This window comes from Nematostella vectensis, chromosome 5 (assembly GCF_932526225.1).
Source record: "Nematostella vectensis chromosome 5, jaNemVect1.1, whole genome shotgun sequence".
In the NCBI taxonomy this organism is placed as follows: domain Eukaryota; kingdom Metazoa; phylum Cnidaria; class Anthozoa; order Actiniaria; family Edwardsiidae; genus Nematostella; species Nematostella vectensis.
In genome coordinates, this window is record NC_064038.1 from 9741953 (window position 1) to 9760526 (window position 18574).

The following is an 18574-nucleotide window of genomic DNA, read 5'->3' on the forward strand; positions in this document are numbered from 1 at the left end:
CCTATAGCTACCCTGTACACCACCCTATAGCTACCCTGTACACCACCCTATAGCTACCCTACACACCACCCTATAGCTACCCTACACACCACCCTATAGCTACCCTACACACCACCCTATAGCTACCCTACACACCACCCTATAGCTACCCTGTACACCACCCTATAGCTACCTTGTACACCACCCTATAGCTACCCTACACACCACCCTATAGCTACCCTGTACACCACCCTATAGCTACCCTGTACAACACCCTATATCTACCCTACACACCACCCTATGGCTACCCTGTACACCACCCTATAGCTACCCTGTACACCACCCTATAGCTACCCTGTACACCACCCTATAGCTACCCTGTACACCACCCTATAGCTACCCTACACACCACCCTATAGCTACCCTACACACCACCCTATATCTACCCTACACACCACCCTATAGCTACCATGTACACCACCCTATAGCTACCCTGTACACCACCCTATAGCTACCCTACACACCACTCTATAGCTACCCTGCACACCACCCTATAGCTACCCTGCACACCACCCTATAGCTACCCTGTACACCACCCTATAGCTACCCTGTACATCACCCTATAGCTACCCTGTACACCACCCTATAGCTACCCTACACACCACCCTATAGCTACCCTACACACCACCCTATAGCTACCCTGTACATCACCCTATAGCTACCCTACACACCACCCTATAGCTACCCTACACACCACCCTATAGCTACCCTGTACATCACCCTATAGCTACCCTACACACCACCCTTTAGCTACCCTACACACCACCCTATAGCTACCCTGTACACCACCCTATAGCTACCCTACACACCACCCTATAGCTACCCTGTACACCACCCTATAGCTACCCTACACACCACCCTATAGCTACCCTACACACCACCCTATAGCTACCCTACACACCACCCTATAGCTACCCTACACACCACCCTATAGATACCCTGTACACCACCCTATAGCTACCCTGTACACCACCCTATAGCTACCCTGTACACCACCCTATAGCTACCCTACACACCACCCTATAGCTACCCTGTACACCACCCTATAGCTACCCTGTACAACACCCTATATCTACCCTACACACCACCCTATGGCTACCCTGTACACCACCCTATAGCTACCCTGTACACCACCCTATAGCTACCCTGTACACCACCCTATAGCTACCCTGTACACCACCCTATAGCTACCCTACACACCACCCTATAGCTACCCTACACACCACCCTATAGCTACCCTACACACCACCCTATAGCTACCCTACACACCACCCTATAGCTACCCTGTACACCACCCTATAGCTACCCTGTACACCACCCTATAGCTACCCTACACACCACTCTATAGCTACCCTGCACACCACCCTATAGCTACCCTGCACACCACCCTATAGCTACCCTGTACACCACCCTATAGCTACCCTGTACATCACCCTATAGCTACCCTGTACACCACCCTATAGTTACCCTGTACACCACCCTATAGCTACCCTGTACACCACCCTATAGCTACCCTGTACACCACCCTATAGCTACCCTACACACCACCCTATAGCTACCCTACACACCACCCTATAGCTACCCTACACACCACCCTATAGCTACCCTACACACCACCCTATAGCTACCCTGCACACCACCCTATAGCTACCCTGTACACCACCCTATAGCTACCCTGTACATCACCCTATAGCTACCCTGTACACCACCCTATAGCTACCCTACACACCACCCTATAGCTACCCTACACACCACCCTATAGCTACCCTGTACATCACCCTATAGCTACCCTACACACCACCCTATAGCTACCCTACACACCACCCTATAGCTACCCTGTACATCACCCTATAGCTACCCTACACACCACCCTATAGCTACCCTACACACCACCCTATAGCTACCCTGTACACCACCCTATAGCTACCCTACACACCACCCTATAGCTACCCTGTACACCACCCTATAGCTACCCTACACACCACCCTATAGCTACCCTACACACCACCCTATAGCTACCCTACACACCACCTTATAGATACCCTGTACACCACCCTATAGCTACCCTGTACACCACCCTATAGCTACCCTACACACCACCCTATAGCTACCCTACACACCACCCTATAGATACCCTGTACACCACCCTATAGCTACCCTGTACAACACCCTATATCTACCCTACACACCACCCTATGGCTACCCTGTACACCACCCTATAGCTACCCTGTACACCACCCTATAGCTACCCTGTACACCACCCTATAGCTACCCTACACACCACCCTATAGCTACCCTGTACACCACCCTATAGCTACCCTGTACACCACCCTATAGCTACCCTACACACCACCCTATGGCTACCCTGTACACCACCCTATAGCTACCCTGTACACCACCGTATAGCTACCCTGTACACCACCCTATAGCTACCCTGTACACCACCCTATAGCTACCCTACACACCACCCTATAGCTACCCTACACACCACCCTATAGCTACCCTACACACCACCCTTTAGCTACCCTACACACCACCCTATAGCTACCCTACACACCACCCTATAGCTACCCTGTACACCACCCTATAGCTACCCTACACACCACTCTATAGCTACCCTGCACACCACCCTATAGCTACCCTGCACACCACCCTATAGCTACCCTGTACACCACCCTATAGCTACCCTGTACATCACCCTATAGCTACCCTGTACACCACCCTATAGCTACCCTACACACCACCCTATAGCTACCCTACACACCACCCTATAGCTACCCTGTACATCACCCTATAGCTACCCTACACACCACCCTATAGCTACCCTACACACCACCCTATAGCTACCCTGTACATCACCCTATAGCTACCCTACACACCACCCTTTAGCTACCCTACACACCACCCTATAGCTACCCTACACACCACCCTATAGCTACCCTACACACCACCCTATAGCTACCCTGTACACCACCCTATAGCTACCCTACACACCACCCTATAGCTACCCTACACACCACCCTATAGCTACCCTACACACCACCCTATAGCTACCCTACACACCACCCTATAGATACCCTGTACACCACCCTATAGCTACCCTGTACACCACCCTATAGCTACCCTACACACCACCCTATAGCTACCCTACACACCACCCTATAGATACCCTGTACCCCACCCTATAGCTACCCTGTACAACACCCTATATCTACCCTACACACCACCCTATGGCTACCCTGTACACCACCCTATAGCTACCCTGTACACCACCCTATAGCTACCCTGTACACCACCCTATAGCTACCCTACACACCACCCTATAGCTACCCTACACACCACCCTATAGCTACCCTGTACATCACCCTATAGCTACCCTACACACCACCCTATAGCTACCCTACACACCACCCTATAGCTACCCTGTACACCACCCTATAGCTACCCTGTACACCACCCTATAGCTACCCTACACACCACCCTATAGCTACCCTACACACCACCCTATAGCTACCCTACACACTACCCTATAGCTACCCTACACACCACCCTATGGCTACCCTGTACACCACCCTATAGCTACCCTACACACCACCCTATAGCTACCCTGTACACCACCCTGTACACCACCCTATAGCTACCCAGCACACCACCCTAAATAGATTGGGGTGATCGTCGGCAAAATCTATTTTAACCCCAAGGGGCCTTTGGGTGTGGTCAACAGATAGCAGAATCTTAAAAGCCGTTAAACATGCCCTAGGGAATAGCAGTAGGTCGAATTTCATATCGCAAGAGATAGAAAACGCCCCTGGTCCAAGTCGTCATTCCCACTAGACTATGTCGAGGGCAGAGCTCCATAAAAAGAAGCAAAAGAGATATAATCAAGTTCAAAATAATGTCTTAAACATCAATGGTGCAGAGACAACTATATTTTTAATCTTCTATGGTGAGGCAGCGTGCGCGATGTTGGTGCCCAGTTTCAAACGACACCAAAATTACGCATTTTTCTTAAAAAAAAATATTGATCACAATTATATTATATTTTCATAATTTGCATACAAATAAAGATACTGCCATAGCATCAATACGTAGCAGTAAACTCAAATATGTTTTTTTAAAAAGGTATCTAAAGTCAAAATGGAAAATCGTGCGTAACATTTCCCAGATCTTTTAATTAAATTCACATAGATATTAGAATGACTCCCGTTTCAAAAAAGAAAACATAAAATCGGGTGCACATGAGCTATAGATTGTTCTACAATAATTCATGTTCTGCTTTATTATTAACTACCGAATGAAAATATATAAAATCTAGCGTGAAAACAATGTCCAAATTGTTGTACTCTGGTAGATGTACACAAAAAATAAAATTGCTTTAAATGTGTGTATTCTAGTTAAAACGGCTGCCTTTTTGTCAACATGGTGCACATACACTAAACTTTAACTTGCTGTGAATTTTATCTTCTCCTTTTTTCAGGCGAAATACAAATCCAGCGTGAGAACAAATGTCCAGGAATACTCTTTTCAATTTTACATTGGTTCTGTGCGTTTTCCAGTGCTTTTTGCGATGCTATTTTCGAGGCGTTTTACGATACCATTTCCGAGGCGTTTTGCGATGCTATTTTCGAGTCGTTTTACGATGCATTTTTCCAGGCGTTTTGCTCGATTCAATCTCCTTTCGCGCGGACAGGAGATTCAAAGATCTGTAGAAAATTCAAATTTCAAATAAATTTAATTCCCTTTTCAGAATTTGAAAGTTTATCTATGCTTTCTTATGCCTAGATTAATATAAGTGAAAGGTTTTAAGAACTTTAAACCTCCCCTAAGGGATAGCAGTTTGTCGAAATTTTATACCTAATAGATAGGACGATAATTCTCGTCTACTTTTCTGGATAGTCCAGAACTCCCCCCCCCCCCCCCCCCCCCCCCCCCCCGGGGGGAAAGTTATGGTGAAAAAAAAAAAACACAGCATCAATAAAACACAGCCAACAACGAAAAGCTGGATAAAACAGCACAAGTCAAGACAAGTCGGCACGATAAGATAATAATTGCCCCTTGAAAGTGATACTGATAATGTACCGAAGCTTGAATAAAGTTTAGAGCCCAGATAACAAGATTTGTCCCTTTATCTCTGAGATGACCTTTCGAACATTCGAGCAGTGCCCTAAGGCAGAAATTCGCCTGTTGTTAACTATATATCAGGACGGAAATAAGAATAAGTGCAAAAGAGAAACCCAGAACGCAAAGGATAAATGAAAAACATGAGCAGAAAAAAATCAAAGATGGTTAAAACCATCATGTAATATGGACATCTTGTCTGCAAATTGTCCACACGCGAGGGATGGGGGGGGGGGGGGGAAGGGGGTTGGTTTTCGGTTCGGCGGATCCGGCCTAAAATGGCACGCGGATTATGGATTTAAAAGATAAATAAACGGTTTGTCGGATTCTAAAAACGTTTCGGAACACAAACACGGAGCTATTGAAAATTTAACGTTGGATTTCGGATTCTGATTATCGCGGATTTTTCCGATTCTTGACTAAGTATTTTTTTTCATATTATCGATTGTTATTTTTCTTTTTCCGTTGCGGGTTTCGAATTAAAGCAAAACTTTGTGTGGATCGGCGGATTTTCGAAAAAAAATGAGCGGATAGGAGGATTTGGAGACCCCCCCCCCCCTCCCACCCTTCCCCTAATGGTCCTTTATGATTCTATCAATGACCAAGCGGGTGACAAAGTAAGCACAATCTTTAGACGATGAGGTCATAGATTATGAGCTAACTGCTGTTTTTTTTATGAAATATCACTCGCAGCATAACTTTCCTTCCTTTACACACACTTAGACACGCGTTCACATGAAAGATTTATGAAAAATAACGGTCTATACAGTACTTTACTATGTGCGCGATCCAAAGGGTCTACTCCTTTCATATACCAAAGCGTTAATAAACACCGATTACGTCCGTCTAAAATTTTCGCATTTTTAAGCACATACCCGGGCTGGCCTAATCCATCCAAAAATATTTGAACTTCATCTTGTATGACCTTAGAGAGTCTGAGGGAAGTCTGAATTACAAAAGAGTTCCCCTGCACTAAAGTTCTTCTATCCATGCAAAGTGAACAATATCTAAATGGCTTCAATTGACAGTTCTACTATCCTATTGGTTATTTCGTCGAAGTATTTAATGATTTAAGTGGTTAGTGAATGGGCGTCAGGAGAAGTACAAACCTGGTTAGCTTGGTCCCATGCTGCTTTTTCCGCACGAAGAAGATAATAGCTGCTCTGTCTGTGGCGACCTGAGAAATCTACATGAAACATTATCCTTATCAATTGCAAAAGGAAATAAACTAAAGCGATTTCCAATCATCGCCTGTGGATAACCCTTAGGAGTTTTTTATGTCCATATAACCTTTGACTTGTCATCAATCTAGCGAAGAGAAGCATAAATGAGCTTGGCCGGGAAACAAAGGGGATTTAAAGTGAGTCAATGTTTTTTTATTTTGCGGGAAAATCTGAAACACTGCATGTTAGGTTTCATTCTGGTTTGCCACTATGATAATGTGTGATTGCATATGATTGTGAGTTGTATAGGAGGAGGTAACATTACGGATTGCATATTAGGTTTTATGTAGAGTAGTGTTGTCTATTTTTATAGGCTTTTGTGTTCCAATTCAATTAGTTAGTTTCCTTTTATTGTACATTGCAGTCCTATTCAGAATATTTGTAAGAGACTTGTGAGATTGTCTCTCGTTTTGTATTAAAGCAACCCCAAATCCTTTCAGTCAGCCAGTAGACATGGATTGAAGGATCTACAGTGTTGTAAGTACCACAGTAATCTTTATATTTTAAGTTGTTTTTCTCAATATTTTATGTTTTTCTTTTTGTAGTTCATGTAATTTATGTATTTCTATGTTTTAGTGAATCGTAAAATAAACGCATGTAAAAACACAAGTCTTGGCTGATTCATCATTCAAACACTACGATGTCGCCGAGGAACCGAGACGGACGTCGGAAGGAGCGTTTACCGACGGGAACCCGAGGCGGACGTTGGAAGTAGCGTTTACCGACGAGAATCCGAGGCGGGCGTCGGAGGCAGCGTTTATCGACGAGACTCCGTGGCAGACATCGTAGGCGGTATTTACCGGCGGGAATCCGAGGCAAACGTCGGAGGTAGCGGCTACGGCATTCAGGCGGAGGAGAGCTGGACTACTAGGGGAAGCGACAAAAAGACCGGCTGAACTAAGACTATTGCTGACAGCTACTGATGATAGGCTAGAGCTGAGTGATTGTTATAATCGTTATAAGGCAAAACGCCTGGAAAAATGCATCGTAAAACCTTTAAGAAGTTCGTGGACAGTCACGAGAGGTGTATTGTTTAAGAAAAGGATGACGTCAAAGCTAAGCAGATGGAGAAATCCTACAGAGAATGTTTAGAGACAAAACAAGTGTTGGAGACTCGAATGGCGGCGTTGGAGGCGCAAAGCTCGAGGGGTTCAAGGCTGGACTTAGAACTTCTTCAAAAGAGACAAGAGTTGGAGCGACAGCTAGAGGAAGAAGAGGCGGAAGAGGAAAAGCGGATGATGCTGCAACGAGCCGAAGAGGAAAAGCGGATGATGCTGCGACGAGCCGAAGAGGAAAAGCGGATGAAGCTGCGATGAGCCGAAGAGGAAACGCGTTTTAGGATACGCCAAGCGGTAGCAAGGCAAAGATTACAGATGTTCAATGCGGAGGCAGAGCTACAGAGAGCGAAGTTGAAGTCTGAGCGAGGCTCTGTGTGTACGTCATCAGGGAAGAAATCGGAATTCTGATCTTGGAACGAAAAAAGGAAAGCGGAAGTCGGATTTTGGAAGGAACAGAGGAAAACCGGACGTCGGATCTTGGAACGAAAAAAGGAAACCGGAAGTAAAGACGTGGCTACAAGATGTCAATCCCGGAACCAAGATTCCCGATAGTGGGCAACCTGTGGACCCTTGGATGGAGGTAGTGAGAGCAATTCGCCAAGGCCCTTCTCTTCCAAGACTGGAACATCTAAAATTCTCCCTAGACCCGCTAGAATTCGCCACGTTCAAGACCAACTTTAGAGAAAACATCGAGAATAAGTTTCAAGACGGACATAGGAAACAAATGGAATGAAATGTTCCAATTCTCAATATATAAGTTCAAGATTCCGCATACAAGGAGTTCCTCTGACCAAAAACTTAATTCAAAATTTTAAAGAAATTTTGAAGAAATGAAATTTAGATATAAACGAGCAAAGTTGGCTTAATTTCTGATCAGAGCCCAACTTCTCCCTAAAAACAAGGAGAATTCATAATTTGAAAATTTGAAAATTGCACTTCAAGCCTCATATCTCGAAGACGAATCCACAAGAAAAAAAATACTTTTTGATATGTTGGTTTACATAACATAAGGAACTCTATGCAAAAATTCAAGCTTACCAAACTTAACCAGACCTTATTTTAGGAAAACAGATACAAACGCAGATGCGTACTTGAAGATCCTTACTGAGTAACAAATTCGCCGCGATGGTGCGTCGTTGCTGGACTTTGCACGCCGTCTGGAAGATATTGAGAGAGTAATGCGGATGCTGGGAGATGTGTACTACAATAGGATCAACAACGAGGAAATAATTGTTCTGTTGATGAAAAAGCTTCTCGATGATAGTCTCAAGAGAAGGTGGGCGGAGCGTGCAGGCGATCTGATTCTGGCAAGAGGTTTTGTGACTTTCGAAGATTTTGTGAAGTTCGTGCGCGGTACTGCAGACAGGATGAACAATCGCTATGGCAAGGAACTGAAAAGCGACAAGGTTAGGTCAAGAAGCAAACCTGCAGCAAGCCAAGTAACTACACTAGCAACTGAGAATGAGAACACTACAGATGAGAGGGCCAAGCGTAGTTCTCCAAAGTGTCATCAATGCGACGGTCCGCATCCAACGTGGAGATGTTTCGCATTCAAGAAGCTGTCAGTTGAAAATAGATGGAAGGCGGTGATCAAGAACAAGCTATGCAGACGATGCTTGGATGACGGTCATTTCGCAAAAGATTGTCACAGAGGCTTCACCTGTAGACGGCGACTGTGGATAAGAACATCATGATCTTCTACACCCAAGTGACGTTGCAGCCAAGAGTTCTCCAGTAGACAGATCGTCGATGAAAACAGTAAGTGCAGTACAGACGGGACCCAGACGTATCTGCTTCAAAGTCGTTCCAGTAAAAGTTTCCAACCCAAGAAACGTAAGTATAAAGCTGGTGTGTGCGTTTTTTCAACAACGGATCAGATGTCAGTTTATGTCTGAGCTCGCTGGTAGACGAACTGGAGATCGATCACGGACCAGCATCCAATCTCACCATCAGTACCGTGAGTGGCCGGACGGAGTCGTCGGTATGGAAAGTTTCACTTGATGGTGTCGACGAGTCAAGGAGTCGACGGTGGACCGAAGTTTAGTCTCGATGGACTGGTGACTACATCAGCTATACCTGCCAACAAGTCACACATCGCTTCCGCGGAAGAAGTAAGCCGTTGGTCGCACTTAGAAGTTGTCGTGCTCCCAAAGGTTTGAAGAGGATCTGGAGGTATCCATTCTGATAGGCGCGGACCGAGCAGACATCATTGAAGCTGAAGCGGAAAAGAGAGCAGGGGAAGAGACGAACCCTACGCAGTAAGGACGATTCTTGGATGAACAGACTATGGTCCTATGGGATCAAGTACTTCTATTGAAGCAGAGGCCACTGAGAACACAAGTACAGTCTTCTTGACTTGTCGAGAGTTCTACAGACGACAGCTGACTTAATTGACCATGACCCTTCAATCGAGGACAGATTGGCGGACGAGATCATGGAAAATTCGGCGCGTCTAGTCAACGGAAACTACGAGATCAAGTTACCGTTTGTCACGACCCTCCAGGGTTCCCTGATAGTTATCCTACTGCTAAAAAGAGACTGGAGTACCTGAGACGCAGGTTTGAAAAGGACTCTCTTCTTAAAGATCAATACAGCGCAGTGCTAAAGAAGTATGAGCTCTTCTAGGCAAGTTCCAGACAAAAAGGAAACGAGAAGAGGAAGCATGGGAGGCTATGGTATCTACCACAACATGCTGTGTGGCAAGAAAAAAAAAACCGGACCCGAGAGTTGTCTTCGACTGCGCAGCTAAGAGCGGAGGAACGTCGTTAAATGAAGAGCTAATGCAAGGTCCTGATAACACAAGGAAGCTCATCGGAGTACTTCTGCGCTTCCGTGTGCGATGTATAGCCGAAGGCGGCAGATATAAGAAGAATGTTTCACCAAGTGCTGTTTACACCAGAGGACAGAGGAGCGCTCTGTTATCTATGGTGCCCGGATGGTGATCTATCGAAAGACCCAAAGACTCACCAAATGTTAGTACACATTTTCGGTGCCAAGTCATCCCCGAGTGTTACAAGCTTCGCTCTTCGCATAACAGCTAGAGACAACGCAGACAAGTTCCCCTCTGAATTAGTTGAAGCAGTCCTAAGGGATTTCTACGTTGATGATCTACTAAAGTCATTCCAAAGTGCAAGTGAAGCCACTGCCACCAGCAGTCAACTCTGTGAACTCTTAAGTAAAGGAGGATTTGAGCTTACTAAGTGGTTATCGAACAACAGAGAAGTGATGCAGACGTTTCAACCGGAAGATCTGGCACCGAGTTTCAAGGACCTTAATTTGGACAGCGATGAACCTCGCAGTCAGAAAGTATACCCGGAAGCTAGAAGAGGTGTCTTGGCGTCAGTGGCTGATGTGTATGACCCATGGGGGCTTGCAAGCCCTTTCATTCTACCTGGAAGGCAGATCAACCAGCTCTGCGGGCTGAAGTATGGATGGGACGAGAATCTCTCACCGGATCTTTTACTCAGACGGAGGACGTGGAAAGAAGGTGTACACAGTCATCAGTCTTCACTTCACATACCAAGATGCTTTCCCCCAGGTTTCGGGAGAATGGTACGCACTGACATACACCACTTTGCAGATGCATCGCAAGATAATGGTTATGGAGCAGTGACGTATCTTCGCCTTGAGAATAAAGAAGGTCGGATTCATTGCTCGTTCGTATTTGGAAAATCAAGAGTAAAGCCTCTCAGAAGTTCAATGACGGTTCCAAAGCTAGACTTAACAGCAGCAACCCTCATGACCCAGATGAACGAGCTAAAACTGAAAGAGCTAGAAGGAAGAGTCAAGGTTGATAAAGTGTTCTATTGTTTGATTGTCCTGCGATATGATTGTGAATACAAGAAGAAGATTTACAACATTCGTCGCCAACTTTGTAGCACTTATCAGACAGAGGTCCGAACCAAGTGAATGGCGCTACGTCAAGGCTGAACACAACCCAGCAGACTACGCTTTAAGAGGCTTGAGTGCTTTAGATGAAGACAAGCTAACCATATGGAGAAGAAGACAAGACTTTCTATGGAAACATTGCTCTGAATGGCCACAGCAACCAACGGGAATCTTACCTGAGCTATCCGAGGAGGAAGAGGAGGGGGAGGGTGTTAAGAAGGAGAAGACGTCGATGCTGTGTGCTGTCTCGTCTGAAGTGGAATCGATGTTTAAGCGCTATTTATCATGGAAGAAGCTTGTACGCTGCATCGCTTGGCTAAGACAAAGTGTCGTAAACTCTAAATATATATTCAATAAAATTCCGCATAGAAGAAACGTATTCGGGATCCAGGTTTTTATTTATCTGGTACTCAGCGTAAAATCAAGCTAAGTGAAGTGCTCTTATTTTGTTATTTTGTTTACTGGGAGGGACACACTAGTCTGCTTAGCAGCTGCTCTCAGTGTCACAAGTCGTGCTTAACAAGGCATGCGTGACAAGGCATGCGTGACAAGTCGTACGTGACAAGGCATGCGTGACAAGGCATGCGTGACAAGGCATGTGTAACAAGGCATGCGTGAAAAGGCATGCGTGACAAGTCGTGCGTGACAAGGCATGCGTGACAAGGCATGCGTGACAAGTCGTACGTGACAAGGCATGCGTGACAAGGCATGCGTGACAAGGCATGTGTAACAAGGCATGCGTGAAAAGGCATGCGTGATACTAGGAGCAGCTGATAAGCAGACTAGAGACAGAAAAATCTGTGCTAGAATACCATAAAAGATCTAATAAACGCCCGGGGCGTTTTGACATTAAGCAGGTCAGTAGAAGCCAAACTCAGATTGATTAAATTTGATTTATATTCGATTTATTTGATTTATATGTCGTTTGTTTTGAAGCTGAAAGGGAGGGGGGCGTTTGTTAGAGAGGGGCGTCTAATACAAACTTAGGCTAAGTGTGTGTGGGGGGGACATTCCTTAGATACTTCAAAAGGCGTTCTTTAAATAGGTGGCGTTTATTCAAATCAAAGTTGATTAAGAACAATAATAATTAAAGCAATAACCTATTAGTTCCTTATGTAAAATGTATAAGAGTTTTTAAAAGTTAGAACAATACTTATATCTCAGGCTGAATGTGTTTCCATGTATGTAGGTACTATACCGGAGGCCTTCTCGATGACGTCATGAATAGCAAGTGGCCGGATGGGACCCTGAAGTATTATGGGTAAGAGCGACAGGGGTGGGGGGAATGGGTCATCATATTATGAAATAATAACAATTAATTTTTCTATGTTTTAGTGAATCGTATTGGCTGATTCGCCGCACTTTGAAAGCTTGAGAATACAGAAATGTAGAAATAAAACCACCAGACAGCCTCTATCTGCTTTTGCGGTTTGTGATGTGCCTTGTGGTCGACAACAACGCAGACTTATATTATTTAAACGATATTTCGGCCTGCTTTCTTGCGGTTTGTAACGTGAAGGATGCATGGTCTGTCGAAATATTGTTTTAACCATATAATAGAGGTATGGGTAAGGGGTAAGTGAAGAGGAGGGTGAGGGTAGAGGTAAAGGAGAGGGTGATGGTAGAGGCTAGGGTAAAGGAGAAGATGAGGGTAGAGGTAAAGAAGAGGGTGATGGTAAGGGCTAGGGTAAAGGAGAGGGTGATGGTAGAGATAAGGGTAAAGGAGATGGTGAGGGTAGAGGTAAATGAGAGGGTGATGGAAGAGGCTAGGGTAAAGGAGAGGGTGAGGGTAGAGGTAAGGGTGAAGGGGAGGGTGATGGTAGAGGCTAGGGTTAAAAAGAGGGTGAGGGTAGAGATAAGAATAAAGGAGAGGGTGAGGGTAGAGGCAAGGGTAAAAGAGAGGGTAACGATAGAAGAGTTAAGGGTTAAGGAGAGGGTGAGGGTCGAGGTAAGGGTAAAGGAAAGGGTGAGAGTAGAGATAAGGGTAAAGGAGAGGGTGATGGTATTTGTAGGAGTGAAGGAGAGGGTGATGGTATTGGTAAGGGTGAAGGAGAGGGTGATGGTATTGGTAAGGGTGAAGGAGAGGGTGAGGGTAGAGGTAAGGGTTACGGAGAGGGAGAGGGTAGAGGTAAGGGTAAAGGAGAGGGTGATGGTAGAGGTAAGGGTAAAGGATAGGGTGATGGTAGAGGTAAGAGTTAAGGAGAGGGTGATGATAGAGGTAAGGGTTAAGGAGAGGGTGAGGGTAGAGGTAAGAACTATCAGCTCTGATAACGACCACGATTTTAGCCCGTTTGCAGGCGCTTACCCGGAGTTTTAAACTATTCTCACCGCATAAATTATTGGAATATCACCGATCGCTCTGAGTTTAACCAATCATAGAATCCCAGGGGACTCTCCGCATGCATTTGGGTCATGCTCGTCTTTCAGTCTTCGCTCGTCGGAAGACAAACGTACTTTCACCCTCCCTCCCTTGGTGGCGGTTGAAACACGCCCACCTTATCCTTTACGCATACCTATTGCCAAGACAGGAGAGGACACTTTCCATAACTTAGATTGCTCCGACATGACAATGGGGTGTGGTGAAAATATGTTACTGTGTTTACCCAGTACTTTTATCCATGCTTACATGGAGTTTTGCACTTTGTACCCAGTCTCAGTTAGTCAGCTCGAACGCGGCCTGAACAATACAACGACTTAGCGCACAGCAAAAAATACCGGGTAAAAGCTTTCTGCTCTATAAACTCTGTAATTCTGAGCTTTTGCAAGCGACTATCTCAAAGATAAGACCGGCAATATCATTTTGCATGGAACTTTATTAACATAAACAACAGACATGCACTTCACTAAAAAGGTTCATTGACAAATAATAAATGAATGCACCTCTTGGGGGCGACTAACTTCTTTTGTTTGCGTCACTGGTCTCAACCAAGGGTACATTCTCATAGCTCCTGTAGTGACCACAATTTACAATTCCTGTGGTGGTCGCCCGCGAGATCCTGGACTTCAGCCGGTCGCCCGCGAGGGCCTGGGCTTCAGCCAAACAAGCCTTAGGCCACACCTTGCACTTTATTCAACTTTGAAGGAAAAATATGCAATGTCATTTTGAAATAACTATCAAAAAGCAAAGTTGAAGTAAAGACCTGCTCTTGCGCAGTAAAGTGCTATACACTTTTTTTATATAAGAACGTCTAATTTTTAGTTGAGGCTGGGTCATTAAGGCTGCCCGAACGCTGTTATACGGCAAACTGCCTCCGTCATCGGTATTTAACACTTACTTAACGATGTTCTTAAATTTTAGTTCTTATAAAATATAGTACCCAATGAATTATTTGTAGAAGAATTACACAAATTATCAATAGCAATATAATATAAATGTTGTTATTAATGAACGCTATATACACATAACACTAAAAAAGCAAATTGTTGCTGCTACTTGAGCCTCGGCATGTTCTTAAAATTTGGTGAATCTCAGCCTGGACGTTCTTATAAAAAAGGTGATTATAAAAAAAATGTAAGACTAGATTAGAGCCTAACAAGTCATTACAAGGCATAGATGCCTGGACTCGGGTTTATTACATATATACTCTTTTTTTTTATAAGAACCTTTTTATAAGAACGTCCAGCCTCAACATGCTAAGAACATGCCAAGGCTCAGATAGTAGATCTTTTTTAGTCCTAATGCGTTCTAAAATGTAGAATCAACTTGTGCTAATAGTTGCAACCTTATTATTGCTATTGATCGTTAGTATAATTCTCTTCCTAATAATTAATTGGCTATTATATTCTTAAATACAAGGAAAATTTATAACTAGATAAATTGTAGTTAATGATAAGCGACCTGGTCACTCATAACAAAGCAGCTAGAGCGGGACTATTACTTGCCTTTAACCCAACCATAGGACTTCTAAGTGAAGCGTAATTAGTGTGGCTTCAATGGTAAACAACTTGGGGTATTAAGTAATCAAATGATTAAAAGTCCTTTTGTTATTCACGTCAAGCCCATCTTATGTCCCCTAGTGGCTCGTTGTTTGCCCTGGCCAATCACATGCCAGTATTCCTACCGCCAAGCAATCTAATGTTTGCCTCGTCCACGTTGTCTATCATTCATTCCTAGTTTGTTCCTGCAAATTCGTAGGATGGGTAAGGTCATGGGATCGACTCCTCCCGACTGAATTTTCGGATCCGAATTTTCCAACAACATTTTACACATACATAACTATCCTAACTCATAAGTTTCCTGGGCGCTCGCAGGAGCTCATGAAGTATTTAAGCCTTATCCGCTACGCTGTCCGGGCTCATAAGGGGTTTGGTTGGGCTATTTATGATAAAAAATTTAGGCGGCAAGCAGCTTCTAACATAGGGTTAGTGTGGTCGGAAATAGATCAACACCTCTGGCTCACTATTTTCACCGTTTCTCCTGAGGTGATGAGAGAGGAGTATTCTCTTTTTTTCAAGGGACCCTCTAGTGTGTCTGCAGGGGTAGCAAATGCAGGCACCTGTAACATCTACAATGGAAGGGGATCGTTCACTTGTGAGCTCTGCCAATACAAGTATGCATGCAATAGATCTCACCCGGGATATCCTGCCCCCTTAGGGAACAAGGCAAGGGGAGGGACCGGGATGGGGAACGGAACAGGGAGAAGCAGGGATCATCTCGTAAGCATAAGTAAGCAACACACCCCCTCCCTTCCAACACCTATCAACGTTACTAGGTTAGAGGAAGCTTTATCTAAGCACCCAGACCAGTCGTTTGTTTCCACTTTATGCCAAAGCCTCCGTTACGGGGTGGATGTTAGTTTTAAGGGTACCCGCGCAGCTAAGCCAGCAAAAAACTGCCTTTGAGCAACCCGATGTTGTATCAGCTAACCTAGAAGATCCTAACATAGAGATCTACACATGTGGCAAACCTTTTTTTCAGATTGGAACGGGGCTAGCTTTTTCTTACTCCTTACTTGGGTTGACTCAGACTCCCTCTATCTTCACACAGATGCATCTGGGACTATTGGGTTTAGGGGCATATTTAGGCCCCATTGATATCAAGGTCGTTTGCATAACCATCAAAAACTTTCTTATCCCGGCATCAGCATTGCATGGCAGGAATTATTTGCAGACAGTTTGCCCGTGAGCGAGGAAACCCTGGTACATTATGTCACCTAGGTGGCCAGGTCTATCAAATACTCTTCCATGAAAAACCAGCTAGCTGCCATGCCAACAAAGCATTGAGATCAACTTTAAACAGTTTCTTCTCCTGCAATTAGTCTTGCGAGGCATCAAGCGTGAGCAAAGCTGTTCACAGAGAAAACGCCTCCCTTTCACAATAAGGCATCTACGTCTATTGTCTCTTATCAATATCCCACACCCCTAACACAGACTCTATTATGGTTTTGGCAGCTATGACACTAGCCTTCTTTGATTTTTTCGTTTGGGTGAGCTCACTTGCAACAGCAATTTTCAACCAGCTATACATCTCTCTCCCTCAGACATCACTTTTCTACCACTCTCTAGCTCACCTGACTGTATGCCTGTTAGAATGAAGGTGTTCCTCAGACATCACTTTTCTACCACTCTAGCTCACCTGACTATATGCCTGTTAGAATGAAGGTGTTCCTCAGACATCACTTTTCTACCACTCTCTAGCTCACCTGACTATATGCCTGTTGGAATGAAGGTGTTCCTCAGACATCACTTTTCTACCACTCTCTAGCTCACCTGACTATATGCCTGTTAGAATGAAGGTGTTCCTCAGACATCACTTTTCTACCACTCTAGCTCACCTGACTATATGCCTGTTAGAATGAAGGTGTTCCTCAGACATCACTTTTCTACCACTCTAGCTCACCTGACTATATGCCTGTTAGAATGAAGGTGTCTAAAACTGATCCCTTTCGCACGGGTCAGACTATGATCATAGGAAAGACATGTCAACCACTGTGACCAGTAAAGGCAATGCAATCAGATTTAACAATGGGTCCACAATATGCCCCCCTTTTTACATACCGATCGGGAAAGTTATTAACCAAGCAAGTTATCACATGAGAGACCAGACATCAACTCTCTATGTCAGGCTTTAACTCCTCTGACTTTGCAGGCCATAGCTATAGAATAGTTGCTGCCTCCACAGCCGGCTCAGTAGGCCTTCCCCCCTGGCTAATAAAAACACTAGGACGCTGGTCTTCGGGTTGCTTTGAACGCTATATCAGATACCCTCATTCTCTACTTTTCGGGGTTTCAAACAAATTAATGGGATTTCCTCGTGGGGAGGCGTCTATGGGAAAAACACTTCGTGTATTTGTGGGGTGAGGTGCTCTTATTATTAAAAATTTCTGCCCCATAAACCCTGGTTGTATTTCAATTAGGGGATTTGACAGTTCTATGGCTAGTTGCCATGGCAACAAAGGGACCTTCCTTGTGGGGATTGTAACCCCCTTGGAATGACTCCTCTTGCCATAAAGAGGATAACGACCTCTTATGGTTCTGGGTGGATTGTTACCCCCAAAAGAGGTGAGGTGGGTAAGGAGATTGTGACCCCTTACTTTCCGAGTTGCTATGACAACCCAAAGCATATATGAAAAATATTTTATATAGTTTTCTGTTAGTGGAGCATTTGATCCCCCCAACAATTCCCCACACAAAGAAGTTGTTGTGTTTATTCAGGGTTGGGATCATTAACTAAAATTTAAGAAAATCGTTAAGAACATATTCAGCCTTGGAATGTCTCAAAAATAAGGACGGCCCAGCATCAACTAAAAATTAGACGTTCTTATAAAAAAGAGTGTAATACTGTTTCGTGTGGAACAAGATGCTAGACAGTTCCACACTACAAAGTAGTATCCCCGCGAATCAAGAAATCTGTGGATTGTGATTACTTACAGTGAGGACACAGAAAGCGGGCCATGCTAAACAAGTTTGACCAATCAGATTCGGCTTGGAAACCGTAAACATTAAAAAAAAAAGGTTCAGCCAATGAGAAAAGACGGACGTAGTTTATTTGATCTTGTACGTGTAGTCGACCGTGGGAAAGCGGCTCAAACAGTCGTATTTTTAAACAACGTCCGGCCTTTCTCATTGACTGAACTTTTTTGTTCAAAATGTTTACGGTGTTTAAGCCGAATCTGATTGGTCAAAGTTGTTCAGCATGGCCCGCTTTCCGTGTCCTCACTGTAAAAGCAAAGCTGTTTACTTCATTTCACAAATTAAATTTGAGATAATTCAATAGCTTCCTCAAATCAGCCGATGGAAATGGATGCT

General features: G+C 44.5%; 3 protein-coding genes and 1 long non-coding RNA gene across 5 annotated transcripts in view; 3 read left to right on the plus strand and 1 right to left on the minus strand.

Annotated features, from left to right (window-relative positions):
• Positions 1-6345, minus strand: part of LOC5508706 (somatostatin receptor type 4) — a 40884-nt gene extending 34539 nt beyond the window's left edge. Inside the window, exon 1 of one of the 2 annotated variants that reach the window (XM_032377546.2) lies at positions 6267-6345. The gene's annotated coding sequence lies outside the window, so the exon portion shown is untranslated. The remainder of the gene's footprint in view (positions 1-6266) is intronic. The other variant, XM_032377541.2, reaches the window with a different exon arrangement.
• Positions 6346-6688: 343 nt separating this feature from the next.
• On the plus strand, positions 6689-8242 carry LOC116615689. Its single transcript, XR_007308095.1, has 2 exons — positions 6689-6857; positions 6957-8242. It is a non-coding gene; the product is annotated as an uncharacterized LOC116615689 (long non-coding RNA).
• A 196-nt stretch (positions 8243-8438) lies between these two features.
• Positions 8439-12740, plus strand: LOC125563209. The gene is made up of 2 exons (XM_048728202.1): positions 8439-12587; positions 12662-12740. Exon 1 carries the CDS (start codon positions 10310-10312, stop codon positions 11345-11347), a length of 1038 nt encoding a protein of 345 aa, XP_048584159.1. The 5' UTR covers positions 8439-10309; the 3' UTR covers positions 11348-12587; positions 12662-12740.
• LOC125563125 lies at positions 8617-9132 on the plus strand. Its single transcript, XM_048727980.1, has one exon. It carries the CDS (start codon positions 8617-8619, stop codon positions 9130-9132), a length of 516 nt encoding a protein of 171 aa, XP_048583937.1.
• Positions 12741-18574: the final 5834 nt, after the last annotated feature.